General features: G+C 37.3%; 3 protein-coding genes across 4 annotated transcripts in view; all 3 read left to right on the top strand.

Moving 5' to 3' along the window:
* The window catches only part of LOC149025071 (DNAse I-like superfamily protein), a 28,270-nt gene extending 26,961 nt beyond the window's left edge, over positions 1 to 1,309 (top strand). Inside the window, 2 exon segments of the mRNA XM_089145280.1 lie at positions 229 to 316; positions 852 to 1,309. Coding sequence (XP_089001406.1) covers positions 229 to 316; positions 852 to 920 — 157 coding nt within the window. The 3' untranslated portion in view covers positions 921 to 1,309.
* A 1,732-nt stretch (positions 1,310 to 3,041) lies between these two features.
* On the top strand, positions 3,042 to 6,879 carry LOC149025070 (DNA-directed RNA polymerase subunit beta). Its single transcript, XM_089145278.1, has 7 exons — positions 3,042 to 3,272; positions 4,922 to 4,964; positions 5,051 to 5,143; positions 5,232 to 5,294; positions 5,396 to 5,491; positions 5,650 to 5,727; positions 6,489 to 6,879. Exons 1-7 carry the CDS (start codon positions 3,121 to 3,123, stop codon positions 6,573 to 6,575), a joined length of 612 nt encoding a protein of 203 aa, XP_089001404.1. The 5' UTR covers positions 3,042 to 3,120; the 3' UTR covers positions 6,576 to 6,879.
* A 2,263-nt stretch (positions 6,880 to 9,142) lies between these two features.
* The window catches only part of TTN7 (Structural maintenance of chromosomes (SMC) family protein), a 30,039-nt gene continuing 14,084 nt past the window's right edge, over positions 9,143 to 25,097 (top strand). The window contains exons 1-19 of one of the 2 annotated variants that reach the window (XM_089145276.1): positions 9,143 to 9,230; positions 9,780 to 9,825; positions 9,937 to 10,012; positions 10,124 to 10,162; positions 10,277 to 10,344; positions 10,455 to 10,526; positions 11,691 to 11,770; positions 11,851 to 11,929; positions 12,022 to 12,139; positions 12,224 to 12,399; positions 13,403 to 13,648; positions 13,747 to 13,868; positions 14,537 to 14,681; positions 15,307 to 15,479; positions 15,563 to 15,662; positions 19,303 to 19,439; positions 19,545 to 19,746; positions 24,342 to 24,429; positions 24,516 to 24,666. In XM_089145276.1, coding sequence (XP_089001402.1) covers positions 9,811 to 9,825; positions 9,937 to 10,012; positions 10,124 to 10,162; positions 10,277 to 10,344; positions 10,455 to 10,526; positions 11,691 to 11,770; positions 11,851 to 11,929; positions 12,022 to 12,139; positions 12,224 to 12,399; positions 13,403 to 13,648; positions 13,747 to 13,868; positions 14,537 to 14,681; positions 15,307 to 15,479; positions 15,563 to 15,662; positions 19,303 to 19,439; positions 19,545 to 19,746; positions 24,342 to 24,429; positions 24,516 to 24,666 — 2,087 coding nt within the window. In that variant the 5' untranslated portion in view covers positions 9,143 to 9,230; positions 9,780 to 9,810. Of the gene's footprint in view, positions 9,231 to 9,251; positions 9,666 to 9,779; positions 9,826 to 9,936; positions 10,013 to 10,123; positions 10,163 to 10,276; positions 10,345 to 10,454; positions 10,527 to 11,690; positions 11,771 to 11,850; positions 11,930 to 12,021; positions 12,140 to 12,223; positions 12,400 to 13,402; positions 13,649 to 13,746; positions 13,869 to 14,536; positions 14,682 to 15,306; positions 15,480 to 15,562; positions 15,663 to 19,302; positions 19,440 to 19,544; positions 19,747 to 24,341; positions 24,430 to 24,515; positions 24,667 to 25,097 lie in introns of those variants that run through there. The other variant, XM_089145277.1, reaches the window with a different exon arrangement.

Genomic DNA, 25,097 nt, shown 5'->3' with positions numbered 1-25,097 from the left:
ATTCATATTGAAGGAATTAGAAGAACTAGGGGCAGACCTAAGATAACCTTAAGATAACCTTAGAAGAATTATATGCCACTAATGAGTTGATCTATTCCTAATGCTTTTTTTATATTTATAATTTGTTTTGTACCCCATAATGGACTGTACTTGTGCTTCTTTTATTCTGTTTCATTAGCATAGCTTTCTCATTGAGAAAATCCTCACTGAAACTTGATCTAAATCTAGGTGTTCAGAAGGTCTTCATACTGTCAAAGTGCTCGACACAATACCAAAGCATGTCCTTAAGCAACTGACTGATGGATTCCCAACACATGTATGTCAATTTTTTTTTTTTTTCTTCTTCTTCTTCTTCTTCTTCTTCTTCTTCTTTCAGTTTTCTAAATTCTTACAGGGGTGGATTGGCCTAGATCATTAGAATTATACTAAATCAATTAAATCTAAGTCCATTCATGTATTCATCTAGTTGAAGTTGTGGTAACCTGTCATGTTTACCTGGCACAATGGTACCATCTTTTTAAAAGCATACATGATTCATGTAAGCTTGAAGATGGGGCCTAAAACTAGGAAGGCTGCATCTGTTAGCTCCTATGCCAAAAGTTGGTCCGGAGCATTAGATGCATATACCTAATTTTTTTTTATCAGTATGGCACATCTAAGTGAGACCGTTTCGTCCTGTGACAGTCTACCCTATATTGGTCAATGCTGCTGGGTATATTAGTTACTAGCCTGCAACTGTCAATATTCAGGAATAATATAGTTTTAAAACACACATTCAAACTGTATTTCATTTCACTGCTGCATTTTCCGTCGTCTATCTGTTGAGTGTGTTGCTGGCTTCTTCCTTTCAGAAATGGGGTAGTGATCATATTGCCCTGGCTTGTCAACTGGCATTTGCAAAGGATACAGACCAGTCATAAGAGTCAGAAATTCATCATATCTTTTCAGTGGAAGGAGCATGTTATTGAATGGGGCTGGTTAACTTGCCTTATGAAGCAGTGGCAGAAAGAAGATGATGGGACTTCCTGCTGAACAGTGCCTGCTGCTTCTGGAGAGTTCATGGTGCAGCTTCCATGCATGCTGGGGAATGTCCTGTTTTCATGTTGCAAATTTAGATCACTCGCAAGAGAAACAATTGTGGTGATTTTTCATCTTGTATATATCAGTAATTATCTGCAAGTCGTTCCTTTTTTTTACCCCCATTTTTATTCTTTATAAGTTGTACACTGTCGAATTTGGCCGGAGACTGTTTACTTGATTTATATAGTAGAAATTAAATGCCGGACCCATGATGAACATGGTTTTTCCATTTTTTTCTTCAGCTGAAACTTTTGGCTGAATTCCATTTTGTTTTGTTGGACTTTTTAAGTTTTTGTTAGGGCTTCGCATTGTTATGAGTTACTGTCCACATAAAAGAATTTGGTCAATACTGAGAATGTGAACCTGAAATATATCCAAAATATCCAGATTTAATCTGGAATTGGAACGGGATCTGTAGTTCAATCATTCCAAAGCTGGCAATCAAATATAGCTTTTCCACCGTTCAGGCAGAACGTTGCTGTTGCCGATTGATCTGGAAAGGGAGTAGGAGAGAAAACGACTCCAACTGGGTTTGGATGGCAATGCCTTGTTTCGTGTCATCTTTTCCCGTTTTTCTTCAACCATATTTCTTGCACGTTTAGGAAGTTGCTCGAGGTACCATTGTCAACATCTCTCCCTACTCATGACCTCTCCTACCTACGGTATCCGGTTCTAATTTGTCCGGCGCGCCGAGCTTGTGATTCTCGCTGCTGGTTTTTCACTGTGTATCTTGAAGAAGCATGTTAAAACTTAGAAGTAGACTTTGAATCTCCAAAGACATCTGGAAACATAAAACTTTCTGTTTATGGACAAAGAAAACATAAAAGCCTAGCTATAAGGTAATTTAGAGGTTGTCAACGTTCTCTTTATTGTTTCTACTTTCTCGTGTTGTCTTACATTTTTTGAAGAAAAACAGTCTAAATCACGCGTGTAATCCCATCTATATTTTGTGTTTTTTGAAACGGTACCTAGGCACAAATATTAAGCCCACTTTTTTTTAGAGATACAAATACAATATTGGTGTTTTTCAAAAAAAAAAAAAAAACCAAAAAATGTGAAAAACAATACAAAATAGAAATGTTGCCAAATAACAAGATCCAACCAAGAGAAAGCATTATTCTAAAATCGGTATTTACGGTTGGGCGAAAAGTCAGAAATAGTTGAAAAAATTACATGATAAAAATGTTCAAAGATAGGAAAAATTACTGTTTTAGTTAGTTTTGTACTTTTTGTAAACTAAAATTGATTTTAACTAATTTATTTAATTCAAACAAGTCTTTACTTTTAGAACAATTTGTACTGATATCATAAAATAGAGGCCTTAAAACACTGGCAACCTACTTTATGTTTGAAAAACATGAACACCTAAAATTAAATTTTTATTGGACAATTAATTTAATTTATCACTAAAAATCGTTAAATCACTGTTTATTTCTTTTAATTATAAAAATATTTCTATCAAAAATATGAAGATAAGAAAAGAAAATTAGGAGTGATTTAACCATTTTCAGTAACAAATATACTAATGTGTTTAATGAAAATCTAATTTTAAGTTATCTATATTTTTCAAATATGAAAAGTTCAATTTTAGTACAATTTGCTCTTACTTCACATGCACAAAAAAAGTTTTGCTAGTGACTTACTGGTGCGGCTCGACATTTTGTTTTATGGGAAATGAGGTTCATCAAACTCGATCTCCTACGTCCCTCAAGGCGCTTTTTTATAATTAATGTGAGCCACCACTCGAGGGATTCGAACTCGATCTCTTTTTTGTAGTAAAGCGTTGGGCTTTTCATATATGAGCCACCATTGGGGTTCGGAGTCGACTTTTTACTGTAAGTGTTGTGCACTAATTACTCAACAGTACAACACCTCAGCAAAATCCCGCTGGTGCAGGGGCTAGACGACTGATAGCGTTCCGTGCGGAATGGGTCAATTGCGTACAAAATGACGGTAAGGTGGTTTCCTTGCGCGCCCAGCGTTCCGTTAATTTCAACTGCAAGGTTCCAGCTGCGGGAATCGGAAGATTCGAGGTGAAGGATGATGGCATACTGTACTCCTTTAGTACCTCCTCAATCCCTTTCTATGTCCTCAAAACCCTCTAATGGTGTTAGACATCAAGTTCGACCCTTCGCCGTTAACTCTCGCTGTAGAGCTTCTGCTGACGTTCCCGATTTTCTCTCGGCGGATTGGTATGTTGTTTCTGCTGTTTGTACTTATCAAACTGTCTTTGCGAAAGAGGGGGAAAAAACAAATTTCTTTACATCATTTCTACCTACATCATTTCTACCCCGCCGTTCAAATTCTGTAATTTTACTAATGCAAAGATTTCGCATTAGATTATGTTTCTTGATATGCTGATTTCGTAAGATATTCCGTTCGGTTCTGAAACTCGAAATAGAGGCGATTGGATTTGAATTCCATCTGTAAAGTGGGGTTATTTGGAAGGGATTTTATTATAGCACGCAGCCATGAATGTAGGATTGCATTCTGGTTCTTGGTTTCTCCTTTCAGGTCCGAATTTGGCCTTCTATTGAACTATTGGATCCTGATCAAGCTCCTTTCATACATATGTTACCTAGCATCTGGAGAGCAAGGGTTAGACAGATTGAACATGATACACATGTTGCGTGAGAGACTGATGAAATTATGTCTTCTCCAGATTGAACATGATGCACATGTTACGTGAGAGATGATAAAATTATGTATTCTCTTGGTGTGTGTGTGTGATTGGTTGGTTGGGTTTTTTTTTTTTTTTGTTTTGGGTTGCAACTTGCTACAGTTGCATCACCCAACCTCCATATGCTGTTACTATTGTGGAAAAAGTCTAGGGTATTCCTTTTGCCTTACCTGATTGGGTACCTCTGTAGTTATTCATGCCACTTCAAGTAGAAAATTTTGAGCTTATCACGAATCAGAGCTACCCCAAGCTTGACCCTAATATGGTCATTCTTCAGTTGTCCTTCCTACTATTGATACACATCCATCTCAACACCTTATCTCTGTTACACTTTGTTTATCTATGTCTAGGCATGTGCCTATCTTTTAGCTCCTTCAATTGGGATCATATAACTCCTCACTAGGCCATCGCTAGTTCTCTGTTGAACATGACCATACCACAAATGACTCTCCTGAAGCTTGTCATTGATTGGGGAAACTCTTAAGTCTACTATAATACATTAATTCCTTTGTCTATCCTTCATAAATTTTCCTCACATCGATCTTAACATCTCCTCTCTGCTACACATAATATGACACTTCTTAACTGCCCAACTTTCTGCTCCATATATTGGAGCAGGTCGTACAACAGTCCTGCATAATTTCTTTTAAGCTTTAAAGAGATATATTGGTTACAAGACACTCCAGAGTTAGACCCAACTCTCCACTTCATCTGATCCACTTTAATTCTCTGTGAAACATCATCATCTTTTGTTTTTGGTTGATCCAAAATATCTAGAAAAGTCACTGTGATGTGTCTCTTGTTCCCCAATTCACACTCCATGTCCATATCAATCCTAGTGTGAATAGAATTACATATTATATATTCCATGTTCAACATATTGATCTTTTGAAGCCTTTTTGTTATATAAATAATAATGCATTATTATATGAGTGTTATAATACCGTAACAAACCTAATCTGTTCATAAGTGGATCATAAATATAAATACAATCTATGCCAAAAAGAGCTGACTTTCTGGGCTCATTATCTGTTCTCTTGTGAAGTTACACAACATGTACATTCTGCCCCACAATCCATCTTTAGTTATGGTTTAACCAGTGATAATTGAATGTCAACACCACTCTGCGATGCACCCTTAAAGCTCAGTTGGCTATTGCAGGCTTGAGTCCCGCCAGAAAAGACCTTTTGGCCCAAGACTAAATGTAAGATTCTGTATATTTCATGGAGTACCAAAATATAAATATTTTTACCTTTTATAACATAGTTCTACTTTGGTCTCTTATTTTAGTTTAGTGCAGAAGAAGCAGTTCAGCACCAGCTTGATGCTTTGAAATACAATGACCAGCCCCGTCAAGATTACGGAGTGGAAGTCATGTACCGGGTAATGTCTACGTTACCTCCCTTACCATTTTGACTTTTGGTTATTCTCTTATCTCATTATCGGATTCCTGTGTTGTTTTGAGTGACAGTTTGCTGGTTTTGATCCTTTCGAGAGGTCCACATATTTTGGTCCGTTTTTTGATTTGGGACAGGTCAGCAAGTCATTTGAAACTTGGATGTCTATCATGATGTTTGGGTAAAAGCCTCATTGCTAACTCCCTTTTCATATGTGTCAATCTCACTTTCCAAGCAGTTTGAACGCTTCAGGCGAATCTTCCACCATTCAACCTACCGAGTTTTGCTGGGTCACAAGGAGCGGAAGATCTTGAGCAGCTTGTGGGTGAAAGAGGTAATTAGAAACTTGTGGATAAACCAACTAATTTTTTTGATGAACTTTGTAATTTGCATGGCATACATCAAGCTATGTAAATCCCAACAATCTGCTGATACTTCCCTAGAATCTGAGTTTCTCATTAATTGTTTGTCCTGTTTGAATCCTTTCCATAGAACCGGTTCAAGCAGCGTGTTTGGATTCGAGGTGCCCGCCCAGAGGAAGAAGAGATATTCCAATTTACAATGTGCCAGGTTTGTTCTCTGTACACTTGTTCTCACAGCCATCTCTTCTTTGTATAGGATTATTCATTTTCCAATGTAAATCTTCACCTTCATTAAAGAGAACACTACTTCTATACAGAAGTTTCACGTAGACAATGGTAGAATGCCAAATCTGATTTGATTACTTTTCTTATTGCTGAATGCAGAATTTGTGTTTGGTATCTTCATGTTGGTAAACTATATGGCTTCTTGCTTTGTGTGTGTGTGTGTATCGTCATGGCTACTGGCCGAGGACTACTTCCTCTTCTTCTTCTTTTTCTCCCTTTTTTCTTTTGTCGTTTTTTTTTTGGGGTGGGGGTTGGGGTGCATTAGAAGTCTTCTACATTCTATCTTTTTGTTAATGAAGTGGGTAGGAAATTCAGTCATTGGTCTTTTGATGTATTCAATAGTTTGGGCCTGTATCTCTTGGTGTACTGAATATTTTAGTGTTTGGACATCTCTCTTTCACTGGTACTGTACACAAGTCTCCATATTCTTAAGTATAAGGGATAGCACACATTCAATGAAACAGTTATGGAAGAGGTTGCTTGGATGTATGAAAAAAAAGTGTTCGAGGTAATGTTATAAGATTTACATAAAATGGGGAAGAAAATAGATGCAATAGCTATTCTAGAAATGGAAAATTAGGGAAAACATAATCCATTTCAAATGTAAAATGTTTCTTCTTTCCATTGTATTTGGTGGTCGATCATTTATTTGTTTACAGAATAATGATTTATGTTTCTTGGCAGAGGGTAGGTGGTTCATGGGATGGTTATTGGTTGACGGAGAGTTTGCTTCATGATGGAGATGGTTTTGCCAGAGGTGTAGCTTATTGATTAGTAGATCCAGCTTCAAGAAGCTGCTTGTTGCAATTAATTTATAGATGAAGAATAAAATCTCTCTTTTTTTCTTTTCTTATTTGGAAGGGATTAAGGTTGTCTTAACGTGGGATTGGTTAAATCAAGGCCACACGGTTGTATCATGAAAGAAAATCATGAAATTATGGCCTTTTCTCGACCTTCACGATGTGTACATATGACAATTTGTAGTGAGGTTGATGAAACTATGTACGATCAGTATCCAGTGTATTAATATTAATTGGATCAACAGAAATGAGTTCTGAATGAAGATTTGTCTTGCTCTTGCCTTGAGTGTCTCTTGCTGAAGAGTTGTGTCTCTGCTTTCCTTTCTGCTTTCCCATTTGAGGATTGATTATGACAGGGAATGGTTTCTAGCGACTGAATCAGCTATGGCAGGAAGGAATTACGTGATTGTAAAGAATGACTTCAGAAGGAACTGACGTAGGGAAATCACCCAAGTAAATAGTTGATTTTTGGAAAATTGGTTTTCCAACAATAGGAAGAAAACTCTGGCAGGTGATCATGGTGTATAAAGGACCTCTAGCCTTCTTTACCTCATTTACCGTAATGGGTCATATGTATGGGAAGTATGAACCGGAACCATGAAATTGTTCACAAGGTGAACTCTTATGCGGAATACTTGGTTGGCTTCTCTCATCCACCCGTGAAATTCAGGAAAAAAAATCCTCTGCTGTGCTGTTAGGGGTAATCTGGTATTTGTACTATTCTTGGTCTTGAACCGAACCTGCTGGGTTCATTTGGTTCACAGCCTATTATGTAAAGGAGGCTGGGTTGGTTCAGAGGGTATTATGCAACTCGTGTTTTTCATTTTTCTGAGATTTCTCTCTCTGTTCTACGGGTTCTTCTTGGAGCTCTCTTGAAGCTTCGTTCATGGCGCTGTGTTCGAAAGCTTGTATCTATGGTTATCCCTGGTGTTTGAAGGAGGAACAATAGGGCTTTTGATCGCTGGAGTGAGGTGAACACTCGATGGTCTTTTGGATATTAGAGGTTGCTTATATCAGGTGTTTCGTATTCCTTTCTTTCTTCTTTTAGGTCTGTAATCTCCCAAATCATATAGTGGATTGGATTCATACCTGAATCCCGGAAAATAGGCTATGCCGAACTCCGTAATCATGTTCTTGTCTTCTCTATTGTCTTGAAATACCCTTGTATGTTCGGTCCACAAGTAATTAGGGCATGAGGTTTTAGATTACACGATCACATGTGCACATCTCTCTGTTGTGCACAGCAATGCAGTACCACAACTTGACACGTGTAATATTCTAAATAAAGGGTTGAGATTATAACATTGACTTTTAAGCGAAAATATCCATTTTTATGAACCGTCTGACCCGCCCATTTCTAAAATTCCGTTCTAAGACTTGAAATCTCCACGATTTTTCCCTCTTCTTTAAAACTCTTCAACTCCTTCTTCCCTCACTCTATTTTTTCCATATCTTGCTTTCTTCTCCATTGCTTCTTCTTCTTGCCCTAATCATATTTACATGTTGCTGCAAATAGTATTGCTGGCCACCTCAATCTTTTTTCCTAGAAACATAGGAATATAACACTGTCCAACACTGTCATAAGGGCCCTATACAAACCAAATCCCATATCTATATAAAGAGGATCCAATGCCTATTAATGTGGATATTTCTGTGGACATGAGCACTTACGAGAGGATAGAGGGGTTCAGGAAAGGAACTTTGAAAGACTCAATATTTTATGGAGTTCCCATAATTCAGCAACGTGAAAAAGTTTCAGAGTTTGAACTGAACAATTAGAAATTAGAATTACAAGGTTTCCCTGATGACTCGCCCACTTTCATTCTCTAAGTTCTTAAGCAGTCAAAAGGGCTTCCTAACCAAAAATCACATATTTAGCATCAATTTGAGTTTTCCTTATACCAAGTCCATCTTGGTGTTTTCCTAGTGTTCTCCAAAATTTTAAGCAATGAAGAAGAAAGCGAGAGATGAAGGAAGAGACACGATAGAGAAAACGGAGTGAGAGGGAAGAAGGAGTTGAAGAGTCTCAAACAAGAGGGGAAAATCATAGGGATTTAAAGTTCTAAAACCGGTTATTTGGTATGGTTAATCTTCAAACGGGTCACAAACATGTATTTTCACTTAAAAGCCAATGTTCTAATCTCAACCCTTTATTTAGAATATTACATGTGTCAAGTTGTGATACTCCATTGCTGTGCACAGCAGATGATTTTTTCCCCTAATGGGTCTTATAAGGGCTGACACTGCAAAAAAACATTTGTGTTTTTTTAACGAGAAGGTTATCTGGACTTTCATTATTCAGTCTTCCATCCATGTTGAATCCTGGTTCTGCCCTGGTGTGCTGTCTTTTAAAGACTCGTCTGAGGAAAATGAAAGAAAAAAAATTAGTCTTCCTGATTATTTGATTGCCAAGGATGTTGCAATTCAAGTTGGAGACTGTAAATGTAATTAAAAATTAGTTTAAGGGATGTAAGTGTAATATTTATAATTACAGGGGCCTATATATAAATTTTTCCGCACAATGGCGCCAAGGTTTCACGGCACCCGGATAGTTTAAGCTTTTGCTTTTTACCTTTCTCAGTTCGCGCTTCGCAGTTGATAGAGAAATGAGACAGACGTTGGAGAGGTTAGTAAACCGAGCTCTGATTTCCCTTCTCAACCTTCCCTCTATCCCTCTCTGTTTTTACGCACTTGCAGTTCGTCGTTCTGTGTTGCTTCCTCGTCTTGGTTCACGCGTATTTTATTATTTTCCTTCTCACTGACGATCACACAATTTCAGTTAATGCGTTATTATCTATCGATTTCTTAGTTTTTCTCGTGCTATCACCTTCCCCGCCTTTACAATCTATCAGCTCCATCAAGGGATGTGATTTGGTAGTTTATTGGGTGCGAGCATCACTTGCAGCTCTAAAAACAGCTACTTCTGCTCTGCACTGCAAAATTTCAATCTAAAAACCCTAGTGTTAGTTTTTCTCGTCCACTGGGAGTACTTAATTTCGTGTGGATACCTAGATTTTTTATTTTTGTCCCGTTAGTTCCGCTGAAGACTGGAAACCCTAAGGTTGAAGGTGTTATCCATTTGTTCAAAATTTCAGAATTATTTGGTCATGTTTCACCAGTGATCTCCCTCTCTAAACATATTTTACTCAATTCAGTTTCGCCTTTTCTATTGCAGGGTTTTATGAATCATCGTTTCTATTTCCAAGATGTACATAAAGCAGGTAATCCTCAACCTGCTTTGAAACTTTTATTGAATCACTTATTTTTCTGGACTTCGTGTCCAAGTTTACCGTCCAACTATTTGCTACACGTGCCTTTATGATTATAAACAGATCATTATCGAAGGTTTTAAGAGCTACAGAGAACAGGTTGCTACTGAACCATTCAGTCCGAAGGTTAATTGTGTTGGTATGGTATCTTCCCCCGTTTCCTGTTTCTTCTTCGCATACTGATACGATTCAGTTTTTCAAGTATCTTGGCTGTTGTATCATATTTGCTCATATCTCCATGCTGTTGCAGTTGGTGCTAATGGATCTGGGAAGACGAACTTCTTTTATGGTAAGCCTATGGTAATTGTTCAATATGCAGTTGAATATATACTTATTCGGTATCTAGCATGGAGGCTGATTTCAACGCTAAATGATCTTGCTTAATGGTTTGTTTTTATGTTAGCGATAAGATTTGTACTGAGTGATCTCTTCCAAAACCTACGCAGTGAGGATCGACAAGCCCTTCTCCATGTATGTTGTTGTTTTTATTTATTTATCTTTTTTTCCATTTTATTCTAATCAATTTGCATTTCAATAACTCTTTGTTTCCACGTATTTATTCGTTATGTAAAACCAAACAGGAAGGTGCAGGACACCAAGTATTATCTGCATTTGTGGAGATAGTTTTTGATAATGCTGACAATCGCATCCCTGTGAGACTTCTACTACTGATAACTTTTGTTAATCCTATCAATACCTAGTTCTGTTTGTCCAAATTGATACCTAGTTCTGTTTGTCCCTGTTGTACATCAGAAAAAATATTATTATATTTTGCACAATGAAGTGAAAACAATATGGGGTACTATTGAGAGGGTTATATCTAAGGAATACTGCCTTATTTTACCTATGTATACAAATGTTGGATATATATATGAATTTGAGAGGAAAGTGCACTTGAAAGTCATTTGGCATCTGTACTGGGTTCTTCTTAAATCTCCTCACTTGTAGTGAGTCTCATCTAAAGGTCTCCTATACCTACCAATGTCACTTTGATGTAAGGCTGATTCAGTGCTCAAAAACTGGGCAACAATTGATGATCTTGTCGCCAACTCAGATTATGAAATTGGCTAACATGAAAACAAAGTACAAAATAACAAATACAGAAAGTTCAGATTAAGAATTCCATTCTCTCCCGGCTCTGACCTTAACTGTCTCTCACAGCCATTAGTGGCTTTATCCAAGTCATTCATTTATGTTCTCGAACATTTTTTTTTCTCCAACTTGAGTTGGCTGTTAAGAAGGTTTCTTTATTCAAATAGTGAAGGTTCTTTTTCCTAGGAATAGGCCCAGGTTTGGGTAATATAGGTGTTCAGCCTTCATTGAGTTTTCTTTGTGATTGGCCGACTTAATGGAAGTTAAGTCACACATGATCATCATCAATGTTGGAAGTTCACATGACATAATCGCAATTACAACAAAATTCTGAGATAAACTGATATCTTGTCGAGATATTGAGGAGATCTTGTTGAAATATGTCCGTGATATATCCAAGATATTACCAAGGTAGTTGAGATATTACCGAGATATCTGACATATGATTGAGATGTTATTGAGATGCAATGTGCATGAGATACGTGAGATCTTGGCGAGATCTGGTAAATTTTTTGGTGCTGCTTGTCTTGTCTTGCTTGGCTGAAAAGTGAGATATCTTGTGAGATTGCGGGGCCCTCGGACCATGGTATAGGAACTCCCTCCAAGTCACTGACACCCTACTTTGTTTCTTTGTTGAGATCTCGTGGAGTCATGGTCATGAGAACTTCCTCCAAGTCATTGACCCCCTCTCTTCTAGACTATTCTCACTTTTTTTGGCATGACAGGTTGACAAGGAGGAAGTGCGCTTACGAAGAACAATTGGTCTCAAGAAGGATGAGTATTTCTTGGATGGAAAACATATCACGTGAGCTTACTGCTGTATGTTTACTTATTTGTTCCCTTTGTTGATTTTACTGGAGTAACAACAGGTAATGGTCCTAGCAGGAAGACAGAAGTTATGAACTTGTTGGAAAGTGCTGGATTCTCTCGTTCCAATCCTTACTATGTTGTGCAGCAAGGGAAGGTGGGGAGCTTCTAATTTATGGGCTTCTGTTATGTCCAGCATGAATTTTTTGTTATATCTAGGACTCTAACTACTCTTCATCTATTCCATAGATAGCATCGTTAACATTAATGAAAGATTCCGAGCGTCTGGATCTGCTTAAGGAAATCGGTGGCACCCGTGTTTATGAGGAAAGACGTAGAGAGAGCTTGAAAATTATGCAAGAAACCGGCAAGCAGCATTTCATTGAATCAGTTTGTCCAGAATATTTTTTGCTGCTTCTAGATTCTAATGTGGATTTCTCTTCCATTTTAGGTACCAAGAGAACACAGATTATTCAAGTTGTTCAGTACTTGGATGAGAAATTAAGAGAGCTGGATGAAGAGAAAGAGGAGTTAAAAAAATATCAGCAGCTTGACAAGCAGCGAAAATCTCTGGAATATACAATATATGACAAGGAACTCAATGATGCTAGACAGAAATTGGCAGAGGTTGCGAATTTGTGATACTTTTAGACTGTAAAAGAGATTCTACTTCCAGTTTTTATGTGAATTTTGAGATTTGGGTTTTGATTTTTCTATTTATAGTTCAGTGTCCATCATGTTATTTTCTTAGTTTGATAGCCTACACCTGCTTTTACTATTTATAGTTCATTGTCCATCATGTTATTTTCTTAGTTTGATAGCCTACACCTGCTTTTACTGGTTGGATTTTAGGCTAGTGAGTTAGGAAAAGTGATTTGATTTGATTAGTTATTGTTCTTCATTTTCAAGACAATTTAGACAAGCAAGTGGGGATAGGAATGTAATTTGGAATTCAATAGGGGATAAGCAACTTCCCTGTTTGCCTTTCTACTAGATGCTTAATTGGTGGCTGGAAATTGCCAACGAAACAAGCTTCTGTTGAAATGTGGAATAGTGTAGAGACTGTAAATGGTTTTTACTGTGGAAAAGAGTTGTTTTATTGCAAGAATTTGTAGAAACTGGAAAATTGGTTGCTCTGAAAGAAAAAGTTGCTTTCTTACTGTTATACATGCAAAAAGGTACACTGACCTTAGGAGTTCAAAACTCTTCTCGCCTACTTGTTGTATCACTGTACTGTGCTCGGGGTTGACCAATTGGGCTGGAAGAGAAGGTTAATATGATTGTGGATATTGATGCAACTGCAGGGGCATATTTTCTGTATGTAGCTCAAGAATTGATACTGACTTCACAGCCTGGATATTCTTTTTTTTTCTTCTTCCAATTGAAATGTTTTACAACATTGTTGATGCAGTTCTTCTTTCCTTATGGAAACTAATTACTTTCTAGGAGATACTGTTCCTTGAGAGCCTTTGGTCTTAAACCTACAAAACAGGCGAATTTTTATTCCTACACATGCAAATTTTGATATTAAGAGCAATCATTCTAATGTTGCAAAGTGTTCCAGCTTCATGCTTTCACATGCTTCTATCTCTGAATATTTAAATATTGAAGTTATCCTACTGCTTTATAGATAGACGATGCTCGAAGCAAGGTTTCTGAGAAGTCGACAAAGATGCATAATAGCGTGCAGGACGCTCATGAAAAGTACAGGGACTTAGAGAAGAAACTTAAAGACCTAACCAAAGATACTCATGGTTTAAGCAAGGAGAAAGAAACAAGAGAAGAACAGCGCACAGAAGCAATAAAGAAGCATGCACAGATTGAGCTTGATGTCAGAGATTTGGAAGAGAGAATTTCTTGGAACCTTCGAGCAAAGGTATCCCCCCCCCCCCCGATCTGTATGTTTATTCAAACAAATCATCATCAAGATTAGCTCCATAAGTTGAGGCTGAAATAAACTTTTAATTCTTCTAGGAGGATGCTGCGAAGCAACTTGAGATTTTACAGAAAGATATTCAGGATTCCAGGGATGAACTGGAGAAAATTAACCCTCTATATGAAGCCCAAGTGAAAGAAGAGGAAAAAATAACAAATGGGTATATCTCATGCACGCCCGTCAATCTGAATCATCTTTTTAGTAGAAATATTTACATAAATAGTGCTGTATGCATTCATTAAATGAACTCCAGGCAAAGTTGTCTTGACTTGTTGGGTAACAACTACCACGTACCAACCACTGTTTTTGGGTTATTTTTTATTTGAATGTCACTTTTGTTATCAGTCTCTACTTTCTCTTCTTGCAAGAATGTTTTTATCCCTGTTCTTTCAGTGTTTTAGTGGCTTGTAATTTTCTCCTAAAGCATTAAGAGAACTAGTCTCTTTGAGAGGCCTGATTTCTGCCTCAAGGCAGCTTGATTGGCCCAGTAAACCTAAGGGTCTCCTATGGCTTTGAATTCCAGTAAGAAAATGGAACTCTGAAAAACAAAAATGCAGTTGAAAAAGCACTGGAAAATGAAAGTGCATAGGCTTATGTGGTTGAAGTAGATTTAAAAATTGATGCATGACCAGTCCAGGCTTGCCTTATCTATCTGACAGTCAGACACTAGCACACCACATTGTGCTTCCATTCATAATTAGGGTGGATAACACATCTACTTTGTGAGCCATGCAAGAAACAGTTGCCAACATGATTCTCTCTACGAAGTTGGGTTTTGAAGATATCTGGTTTACATTATTTTCTTATTCACTTTAATGACTTTTGTAGAATAACGGATCGTGAAAAGAAGCTTAGCATTCTGTATCAAAAACAGGGTCGTGCTACCCAATTTTCAAGCAAAACTGCACGTGATAAGTGGCTTCAAAATGAAATTGATGAGCTTCAAAAAGTTCTTTCGTCAAATTTGTTCCAGGTAATTGTTGAGAACCTTCAGTCATACCTTACAAGGTTGTTTGGACTTCTGGTTGCATTATTCAAATCATTAGTAGCTTGCAGAGAGAAATCATTTGGTTCATTTATTGTCATAATGTGAGAAATAAAATGGAGTGAATTCCTATGTATGAAGTCGTACTTAATGTAGATAACAAATTTTCTAGGATTCTTAAAAGAGGCCAGGCGACTGTTACTTGGGCATCTTGTAGAACCCAATGTTATATCATATATACGAAAGAAATTTGGGGGCAGTCATGCAATGAAAACATGAAGGAGGAGGAGAAGTTATACTCTTATCTGTGCTATGTCAATCTATCTGTGATCTTTCAATTGGGGCATGTCTGTTGCTTAACCCCTACTGATGCTCAGAATCTGGAATCTTATTATACTGGTGTCGGTTCAAACACCTGCTTTTTGGCAATCAGCTAACGGCTTTAGCTGTTGTAGCTGTAATTTTTAACATACATCTTCTTTGCCCATTGCTTCCCTTATAATTTGGTGTTCTTCCTAAGAACTCTGCAGAACATTTTTTGTATGCATCATGAATGAGTGGTATCTCTAGGTTAAAGAACTGATTTTCCACTTTGTGTGTTTTTTCTTTTCAGGAGAAAAAACTTCAAGATGAAATTCAGCATTTAAAGGCTGATCTGGAAGAGAAGGAACTGTACATAAAGAAGCGGGAGGCTGAGAAAATAAAGATTGAATCCAACAACCGCAAGTCTCGGGAAGTTTCCAAGAATTTCAAGAAACAAAGGGATTGCCTACAAGATGATCGGAAGTATGGTTTGGTGTTGACATTGTATTATTACAAGGAAGAATTCAGTTATTCCTTATACTTAACGAGCTAAAAAATATTTTTAGGTCCTTGTGGGCAAAAGAAAATGAACTTTCCAGTGAAATTGATACGCTTAAGGCGGATGTCATGAAGGCAGAAAAAAGCCTGGATCATGCTACTCCTGGTGTGAGTATTATTTTACTTTCCAATTTTTTATGCTATTTCTTTGTAATTTCCTAGATTGAGTATGATTTAATTACTAGAAATCCTACTCTGAGTTTTGTTCTATTTTTCTTTTTCCTTCTCAAACTTGTACTCCCTTTTCTTCTCATAGTTGCTTACCTATGGTTTCAAAATATAAATACCCCATTTAGGGCTGTGAATAAAGCACAATTTCTGAGATTCAAATTACAAAGCTTGGAACATGGTCTCAGAGCCCGAGGCTCTAGAATTGATCCCTCCTTCTGATGTAGACTGCCAAATAACAATGCTGTCGTTCCTATCCAAATCCAATCACAGGCTGGTTCCCTTCAAACTTTTTTCAAGTTGGCTCTTTCAATTTCTCTGCTGACTGGAACTCTTCATCAATCTACTGGACATTCCCTTGAAGATCAGAATACTCTATCACTGATAAATTTGGTATTAAACTCGATTTCAAGCTAAACCAGGTAAGCGTTAATCTATGATCTGGAGAAAAGACCTAAACCCTAGCTGCAGGCCCTTGTTATACCCTAGCTTTAAGGACAACAGTAAGGTTTTCAATGGAGTAAACTGCTGCTCTTCTTCTTCCTTTTTTCATGACCTGATAAGACTAAAACTGTAACCAGCTTCTGCGCTGAATCTGTTCTCCTTAATACCTGAAGATTCTTATTAAAGGTCCTCCCCGTTGGAAACCTTATCTTGCAGCAGATCTGGATTTTTTTGTCCGTTGCGTACTATCAGTAATACCTCTTTACAATCTATCTTTTTAGACTGTATTCTGATCTGTAGTTTAAAAGCAGTTCAGATTTCTTTTAAATCCTTAAGATTGTAATTTTTGCCATAATTTTTATCTGTATACCTCTGGTTTGTAACCCTAAATGTGGTTTAGAAGTTTTTAAACCAAGTTTAAGTTGATTATATCAGAATCAGTTACAACAGCAGACCCTATACTCACTACAGTTGAAAATTCTGACAAGAATGACTACCAGCCCCTTGGTTAGCCACTTACGATTCTGGATGGTCAACTTACCTAATGTGGTCAAGATCTGCCTACACTACCATATTACTGGCTGATAACTTCTAGGACATATTACAGGCACTGCAGTGAAACCGAGAACCCCTAGACCATCTCAGGATCGATGGGTTGCCCATGACTCTCTAGTGATAGCTTTTCTAATTTGGACTATGAAATCCGAATTGCATCAGACCTTTCTCCTATTGGACAGTTCTACTGCTTACTAGTATAGTAGTATTTGGAGTGCTGCTCAGAAGACCTATGGTGAAGTTGGAAACAAGGATCACATTTATTAACTTCACAAGCACGTGCATGAGACAAAACAAAGGGAGATCTCTCTCTCTCTCTCTCTCTCTATATATATATATATATATATATATATATATGGCTGAAGATTGACCACTACAACACTTTTCAGCCCAACAATATTGATGATATTGCACCCTATCGTAAACACCTAGATGAGACCCAAGTGTACGATTTCCTAGTGAACTTAATATGGAATGTGCCCCACTCGGCTTCAAATTCTTAGTCGGGCATCCTTTTCCTGCTTTAGAAAAATCGTATGACCTACACACATATGATTGTCGTCATACAACTATGCTTTCTTGCCCTGCATGTGATAGATCAGCCCTCTAGACTCAGACTAGAACTAGTATGGAAACACTGAAAGAAGTTACCAAGTGTGAACATCTTGGTAAACCATGGCATATAAAAAGAGCAGGCTGTTGGAAATTGCACTGGAAGCCTGCAGACTTTGAAGCAAAAAGAAAGGCTGATTGTGGAAAGAATTGAGGAAAGAGTCAGGCCAATCAAACTGAAGCCGAACTTGCTCCTTCTATTGACACGTCTCTAAGATCTCCACTGAAGAATTGCAGCTCTTCGTCAATTACTACAAGTTACCCCTGCTAATTCCACTTTATTTGCATCTGCCTCTGCTATCTTCAGTAACCAATGGGCCCAGTCAACTATCTTTACCCTACCTTTTAGTGCTACGATTGTGTTTGATTCCTGCATTATAGACTAAGGTGTTACAGATCATATTCTTCCACCCAGTTCCATGAATATTCAATCACTGAATATTCGATTCTTTTGAATATATTCCAAATTCTTTGCAGCTTTTATAGAGCGTCAGTTGGATCCAAAAAATTTCAGATATTCAGTTATATAATCAAAATATCAAATATGGAAACGGTACTGTTTTGCAAATCCAGTGGACAACCTAATGGAATTTAGACGCTGATTTGAAGAATCAAGTTTGAACTCAAATGGACAAGCATTTGGGCTGTATTCACTCCATTTACATAGGGGATGACAAATAAACATAATCTCATATGTTTAAGGTATCTGTGGTTGCCTGGTTGGGACATCTTGAATCCATAAATTTCTTACATATATTTGAACTGAACATTTCCAAACAAGAGGTGTATTTGTTATACTTAAATGGACCGTTGAGAGGGGGTGTTGAATCAGTGATATCTAAAGTGATTCCCTCATGTATGCTCTTGTCAACATGTACTTGAAATCCACTAGCCACACAAATTACTGCTGCATCCAAAGGTTATCTCCACGGCTGCACTGGTCACTCAAGCAACAACTCAGAAAGTGGCTTTTCTCTATAAGCACGAAATGGAATTCCACTAGCACCCAGCATTGAGGAGCACCCATCACTGACAGTTTCAACAAACACTCACTTTGTCTGAAACTACAACCAAAAACCCATAAAAATATGATGCCTACCTGACAGATCAGGGCAGCACTTTCCAAGTGGCTTATTTCAGAAGCATGAATTGATGTGGTTCTGATTTATATTCTTCACTGGATTGGGCTTTTCTCCCCTTAGGAATAACTCTATGGTTAGGTTATATATATTGGGCCTTTGGTCCCTTCTGAGTTTGAAAAAACTTTTGAATTGAATGACTTTGAAGTTGTACCAAGTTGATCAAGTACACCCGGTTCTCCAATGTTGACATTTTAGCAATTTTGTTGACACCACTTCCAATAGAAGAAATGTGACTTGCTTGACACATGGATGATGATGTCAACTATATTCATTCAAGTTTAACTATGAAACCTGGTATTTTGATGAAGTTGCCCCCACTAGGATTTGTTTCTTCTTTTGTTCTATTTATGATGCGTCTTGGCTTGGCATTGCTTGGTATGCATTCTCCACCTTAGGATCTTGCCGTATAACTTACTTTCTGAGGCCTTGAGTCACAGAATCTGCATAGCTGTATTGCATCACTGTGGATGAAGATCTATATTTCAGTGTATTTTAGGCCATTTTAGACCAAAAGTTCTTGATATGAATATGATTAGCTTTTGAATCTGGGCGCTCTCTATCTGCACACTATTGGATTGCTAATTGGAGATGAGATGCAATTCTGCACTATAATCAATATCAGGCTGTTGTGGCCTGAGAGGTGCAATTTCTGAGGTGGACAATGGGTTGTATGCCATACACACATCAGTTTTTAAATGCTTGTTAGGTTCATTTTAGAGCCACATTTTCTTATATGGAGTATTTCTTCTTACTGTATCAGTAGTCAATACTTTATTTCATTTTATTATATTTTTTGCTCATCAGTATCATAATTACTCACTTAACAGGATATTAGGAGAGGGTTGAGTTCTGTCCGTAGGATCATTAGAGATTATAATATTGAAGGAGTGATTGGTCCAATTCTTGAGTTGCTCGAATGTGAAGAAAAGTTTTTTACTGCTGTGGAAGTTACTGCCGGAAACAGGTCTGACAAATCCTGGGTTTTCTATCATGAATTTTTGGGCTTTATTGCCATATTGTCTGAGAATGCTTCTAATGGTTATCTAAGTCTGTTATCATGTGTATGCAGCTTGTTTCATGTGGTGGTTGAAACAGATGAAATATCAACTCAAATAATAAGACACCTTAATGCATTAAAAGGTGGACGGGTTACTTTTATACCATTGAATAGGGTGAGGGCGCCAAGTGTAAAGTATCCTCAAAGTTCAGATGTGATACCTTTGATAGACAAACTGAAATTCTCTCGCGACCTTTCTCCAGCTTTTGCACAGGTTACTCACATTGTGACTATTTAATTGAGTTCAGTCTGTATACTCAGCGGGTGATTTATGTTTCTGGTGCATTATCTGATTACCTGCTTTGTACACTGTGTTTTGCTTCAAATGATTATCATCATCCTTAGATATGGAAGTGCATATTCTATGCTATGAATGTAACTTTCGGTGTATTTCTTGGCTCTGATTAGAATCCACATTCAAGAAATTATTAAGCTGTCAATGCTGCTCTTGGGAGATTATGTAATATCATATGAAGTCCATTTTGCTGCTCTCCTCTTCTCTCAACTCCTTAACCATAAAATTTTTTCAGTGCTTAGGGAATTCCAGCTTCTTTTTCTCTGATGTGTATGCCTTCTAGTTGCCCCTCTGAGAGATTCTCTTTCTTGGGCGACCTTCATAATATTGTCTTGTAGGCATTTGATGGGTTTTCACTTGATTCTTGCAATCGGTGTATTGGAGATAGGTATGAATGACTTGAGGTGCTATAGTGTCAATTCTTGGCACAATAGAAGAAGTGATGACTATTGGATTGCTTGCAGCCTCTTCCCACCCATGATTTCAAGCCTCGATCTCGACAGGGATCTCAGTCCCTCAAAAAATCAACATCTTGTGAGATCCCACAAGACCTTGGCTGAGATTTGGTAAAAAATCCCACCTTAACTCGAGCCAACTTGGGCCCATCTCGGTGGTTGTTAAGGCTCAGTTTGGGCTGGAATTTAGTATTCTGCCTATTTTACATTTTCTAAACATAGTGGTGGCCTTAGATTTGTGAGAAAACAAGTGTATGTCTGAATTCCAACTCGACCCTGACTTTGAAGCCGATATGCTGAAGGAGTGACCGTGCACACTTATAAAACATGACACAATCACTACTTGATATAAATGAAAATAAAGGTCATAATGCATTAAACATGTTAAGTTCAAAATTTCATATTTCAGTATCAGTGTACCTAGAAGTTACACAATGAGATTAAAGTTAAATTCTACATGTTACTCTTAATTAATGAGGTAAGATTGGGAAGAACACTCACATTTGATGTTGGCAAGCCCACCTCCTGGCCGAACTAGCAAATTGGGTCCTAGAACCAAACCCATTGGGCGCACCAAGTGGGCTGGCTGACCCTACCAGGGGTGTTCAATTGCTGTATCTGATTTGCAATCTCTTGGAGTTGCATCCACATCTCATTCTGTACCTTTTGGATAATCTCAAGTTGCCTCAAAATTATGGCTCATCCATAGCTCTAATACCAAATTGATGTAACCACGATTCTGGGTAAGGTGTCTTGTGATTGTGTCCCTAGAATTAGGGTTAGCGCAGCATCCTTTCTTTTGTGAACCAGCAAAATAATTATCAAACCTAGGAATGGGAGATTGTAAAAAACCTAGATGGGATGGTTTAGATTGGGAAAATTAGGGACTTGGTAAAGATTGGGATTAACAAAAATCTGATGGGCTACTGAATTTGGTTAACAAATAAATGTGTTTTAAGGTTTTAATTGAGAAGATATGGGATGAATTAGGGTCTAGGGAAGATCCTAGAGACAAGTTAGGATTTGACTAATTTGGTGTTCGTGGGTTTTGGGATGATTAGGGTTTTAAAAAGATTCTTATGGGTTGGTTTTGAGATACCCAAAATCACCCTAGGGCTGGAAGTAAGGTAGCAGATAGGTTTGGGATGCTTTTGGGTTGTTATGGATGAATCTTGGAAAGGTTCCTTGGGTTTTTGGTCAGTTCTTGGGCACTTTCTTGGTATCTCTCTTTTCTGTCTCTTTTTCTTTTCATCTTTCTTTGCTTTCTTTTCTGTTTTGAATTTCCAGATCTTCCGCAAGACAAGAGGGGGGAAAAGAGGGCCAAATGGAAGAAAGAGGAGGTGGAGGGGTGCTGCAAGGTATCAGGGAGGGTGGAGGTGTGTTCTAGGGTTGTCACAGCGGTGGGGAAGGGCTCTTGGAGCCGTCGCAGGGAAGGAGAAAGGCTGGGGATGCTTAAGCTAGAAAGAGGAGGGGTGGGTTTCAGGTGAGTAAGGAGGGGATGCTGGCTGGACTTACAGGTTGATGGCTGTGGAGCTGCTGTTTGTTCTTAAACTGCTCCAAGAACTGGAAGAAGCTGATCTATAAACCCACCTTGGCCCTCCCAGAAAACAACAATTCAATTCCCTCGAATTCAGATTCTTGTATTCAATTCAACATGCCCTTACAATGAGAATGGGTGGGCTATTATAGCCTTACAAGTGGAAGGAAAGACTTACTCCAACTAGGAAATAAAACTTTGACTTCACTGGGGAATCCTTTATAGACTAGGATCCCTCGTACAACTCAATTAAATAACAACCACAAATAAAAGAAACTAACTTGCATAAAAATATCTAATTATCCTATAGGAATATCATTTGAAAATAGATTCCAAGTGGCATTCGTACTCTAACAAGGATTGACTGTACTAACTCATACAAAGAAGTAAAGTCAGATTTGGACTCAAAAAAATAAAACAACATTAGTGGAATAGAATAATAAACAAAATAAGAGGGAAAATAACCATTATGCCCCTGGTGAGGGTTTGGCCAGCCTACTAGGTGTGCCACTTGGGTTTTAGGGCCCAAATTAGGGTTTTGGCTGGGGGGGGGAGGTAGTTCTTGCTTACATCAAACCCTTCCTGTTTTGTCATTTAGGGTTTTCTTTTTGTTTGGGAATTGAAGAAGATGGGTGAAAAGGTCACCCATCTCTTAAATGTGAGATTCTAAAGAAGCAATAGGGTTTAGGGTGGAATAGGAATTTCATTTAGCCAAGGGCATGATTCTGTAAATTTAGGAACCCTTGAATGTTAAAAGGAAACACTTATAATTACAGGCATACTCAATATTTTTATTGGGATTGTCAGATTGAAATTTGTATATGTGATGCTAATTTGATGGCTGGCCGTACGATTGTAATTCAAAAAAAACATTGAAAACATATAATGGTATTTTGGTCATAAAAAGAATCAGTGTGTTCTTGATTGATCTTTTAGGATATCATAGGGGAGGCATATGCAAAATGTCATTCTTTTAGGTAAAACTGTAAAAGTCACTTGGATCGAAGTTCAGAGGGTTCAAATGAAAATTACCCATTAATAAAAGGGAAACTTTCCAGATATTTTTAAAATAGTTTATTCAAATGGCTTCAATTTTTGAAAAGAATTACCAAATCCCAATTTTTTTTATGATAATTTTTTCCGCTCAACCACTATTTTACTATGAACTAACAAATTACCCTCAAAGTAAAGTTATATATATATATATATAAGATTTCTTACCGTTTTAAAGAATTTTTTTAACCTAATTCACTAATTATATATATATATATAAAATAAAGAAATCCAATTTGTGTATGGGCTCGCGTGGGATCCCGGAAATATATGGCTTCTCTATTCCATTCCACGGATCGGGTGCAATCGGAAAAGCCAGACCAGTTCCGTATTTCTTGGAATCCAAACCTAAATAGGGTGCTACCAACAATTGTACTAATTTACATATGTCTCTCCCTCATCAATCGTACTAGTTGGTGGAATGGAAATTCTCTTATTTATTTTTATTCGAAAATAAAAAGAAAGATCCCAGCTGGGAATTAGATCCCACTCTCTGTCCCCCTCTTCACAGAAAATGGAGATATATATATAACTCCCTATTCCCCACAAAAAAAAGAGGAAAAAGATAATAAAAAGAGGAATTAGTAAGAATTATAGACCAAATTTTTTAGGGTATATTATTAAAAAAGAGAGTAGTTTTTGAATGCTAGTAACTAGCTCTTAGGAGTAAGTTACCTTAAAAATCTCAAATGTGAAATCTTCTAATTGTTTGTTAGGATTGAATTGGGGGGAGGGGGGGGGGGGGAGTTATTTAAAAGAATAAAAAATACTAACTAAATTTATAGATATGTAATAGACTTTACTTTGAGGGTAATTTGGGTAGTTCATAGTAGAATATTAGTTGCGCGGGAAAAATTATCATAAAATTTGGAATTTAGTAATTCTTTTCAAAAATAGAATCTATTTGAGTACAACTTTTAAAAAAATATCTTATTAAGTAAATCTTTTTCAAAAGCAGTATATCTGAGATATTTTCCCTTAATAAAATCATATTGGAATTTGATTTATACAAGTAGGAGCTCGATGGCCTAGTGCCTTGACAACTATGGTGTAGCGTCTTGTACAATATTAGGAAGGAAACAACTCAAATCTGATTAACACTAGAAACTGAAATGGCAACTACAATAAGCTTTCTAACAAGGACCTACAGCTGCTGATGAGAATATTGTCATGCAACCATAAAAGGGGTCCTTGATGGGCCTGAAATGTGGCACGTTAATTTGGCCTAGTATTAAATTTTGGTGATAGAGTACTCATCATTTAAAATCTTCCTTTGTTAGTTAGTTACTTGAATTGATTTACTTCTCTCATCAAGTGAGCTGACTGGATAATTATTTGATGGTAAAGTAGGATCTCCTCATCAAATGTCCTATTTTCTTGGGAGGTCTCCATGATGTTGTTGCTATTGAATTACATACACGCACACACAGAGAAAAAGAAAGTGGTCATTAAATTTGGACGTTTTCCAGGTATTTGGTAGAACGTTAGTTTGCCGAGACTTGGATGTGGCTACCAAGTTTGCTCGATCCCATGGTTTGGATTGCATAACATTGGATGGTTTGTATTGCATTATTCAGTATTGCATTTCCTTTTTACTTTTTTTAATGCTGTATGGTTTCACTACTTTTGTATTCTCATGCCAGGTGATCAAGTGAGCAAGAAAGGTGGTATGACTGGAGGATATCATAATCATAGGCATTTGAAACTGAAGCTTATGAAGCTTATTAGAGAAAACACTTTGTCCATCAATAAAAAGGGAGAGGAACTGAAAAAGATTAGACTGGATCTTGAAAATATCCTGATAAAGTTGATTTGCTTAGAAGTAGCAAACTTATTTCAGATTTTCTGTTTTAGGTTGTTTTGCCAATTTATCTTGATATTTCTGTGTTAGCTTTTCCTTTATGAAACATTATAGGTTCTTTTGCAGAACCTGGGAGAAAAGAAGTATAGCACACCCCAATCTCATGAAATGATGCTCATGTTTTCATATATAAACAAGCAACCACATTTTTCTTGTGTTAGGTCATGTCTTGATGCTGAGTGATTGTGAAGTTAGTTAGGTAGAAATTAATAGAAAATTTTATTGAGTTGAGGAGAACTTCAATAGTACATGTCATCTTTGTGCTGAAGTTGAATAAGATAGTTAACCATCTTTTACTGAGTTTTGGTTTTGTTTCAGCTGTGTGTGTGAGTTCTTGGACCTCTTCAAATTATCTTTGACCATT

The sequence above is a fragment of the Hakea prostrata genome, chromosome 2 (assembly GCF_041222555.1).
Source record: "Hakea prostrata isolate BN-2017 chromosome 2, UWA_Hpros_2, whole genome shotgun sequence".
NCBI lineage: Eukaryota > Viridiplantae > Streptophyta > Magnoliopsida > Proteales > Proteaceae > Hakea > Hakea prostrata.
This window is presented reverse-complemented; position numbering and strand designations above follow the sequence as displayed.